The 1,098-nt window shown below is 33.4% G+C and overlaps 1 protein-coding gene across 1 annotated transcript; it reads right to left on the reverse strand.

Moving 5' to 3' along the window:
- Positions 1–298: 298 nt before the first annotated feature.
- LOC117116339 (sodium- and chloride-dependent taurine transporter-like) lies at positions 299–1,087 on the reverse strand. The gene is made up of 2 exons (XM_033260355.1): positions 956–1,087; positions 299–538 (listed from the first exon to the last, which is right to left on the reverse strand). The coding sequence occupies exons 1-2, from the start codon at positions 1,058–1,060 to the stop codon at positions 314–316; spliced, it is 330 nt and encodes a 109-aa protein (XP_033116246.1). The 5' UTR covers positions 1,061–1,087; the 3' UTR covers positions 299–313.
- Positions 1,088–1,098: the final 11 nt, after the last annotated feature.

Here is a 1,098-nt window from a genome sequence, read left to right on the forward strand (position 1 = left end):
TCTGTTTATTCATTCTTTTTGTGTGTAAATATCATCTTTTTTACCTGAATATTTATACCTGAATAAATAAATATATATAAATATCTTTTGATACATTTTATTTATTCACCAGGGGCACTGAAATGTTAAAATTCAGTGGCAAAATAGTGGGGGGGGGGGGTAAGTTCCCCATGCCCCTACTGGATCCACGTCTGCATTAACTCTATTCTTTTGTAAACATTTAAGGAAGAGTAATTTGCAAGAATGAAATGGGTTTTCTCACAAACAAAACTAACTCAAGGCTGGTTCTAAAAAAAATCAACTTTCAACACATTCATAAAGAGACCAAAGACCACCTCATAAACACACTTGAGCATAAACTCAACTTAAGCTTCAATGGTGGTAAAAGAATTTTCTTGACTACCTGTGGGTCACTTAGGCGGTCAAATTTCGGGACTATAAAAAACTTTATACCATCAAGATGACCGGGTAAAGTGGCACCTCGGATGAGCAGAATGAACAATACAAGGTATGGAAATGTAGCTGTGAAATACACAACCTGTAAAAACAAAACACCAAATGCTTTTTTCAATTCATGTTTGCTGCATACTGTACTCAGATATTTCATTAAAAAAATCACATTATTAAAACAAAAATAATGGAATAGATCTATATTTTTTTAAACATGCCATTGTAATTAACGGAATAATTTCATCAGGTTTTATTATTCACTTTGTAACAAACTTCTTGTCAGAGACTCATTCAGAGGGGTGAATAATCTTTAGCTTTGACATCAAGGTAAATCAACTGGTTTATTATACAAAAAATTGTCTAATACCTTTGTAATGAGTCGTAAGGAATATCGATATATACTCACAAATTTTATTGACAGTATGAGTTGAACACTTCAAAAAATAATCTTAATTTAAAGAAAAAAAAATGTGTAAAGATAACAGAATACTGGTACAGTACATACCTTTCCTGATGACTTAATACCTCTGACAAGACAAAAGAAAACAATAAGCCAGGCCAGTAGAAGACAAAGGGCGAGTTGCCACACAACACGGCCTGGTTCATTCATGCTATCTGATTCCACCAACACCTTCTCCCTGCAGATCA

The sequence above is a fragment of the Anneissia japonica genome, unplaced genomic scaffold, assembly GCF_011630105.1.
Source record: "Anneissia japonica isolate Jap-2015-1 unplaced genomic scaffold, ASM1163010v1 scaffold97434_len1098_cov79_single, whole genome shotgun sequence".
NCBI classification, from domain to species: Eukaryota; Metazoa; Echinodermata; class Crinoidea; order Comatulida; family Comatulidae; genus Anneissia; species Anneissia japonica.

Excerpts from the sequence above, each read along its gene's own strand:
- LOC117116339 (XM_033260355.1), bottom strand. The coding sequence starts at position 1,060 with ATGAATGAACCAGGCCGTGTTGTGTGGCAACTCGCCCTTTGTCTTCTA. Across the intron at positions 539-955 it reads GTATTAAGTCATCAGGAAAG|GTTGTGTATTTCACAGCTAC; the intron begins GTATGTACTGTA and ends TTGTTTTTACAG.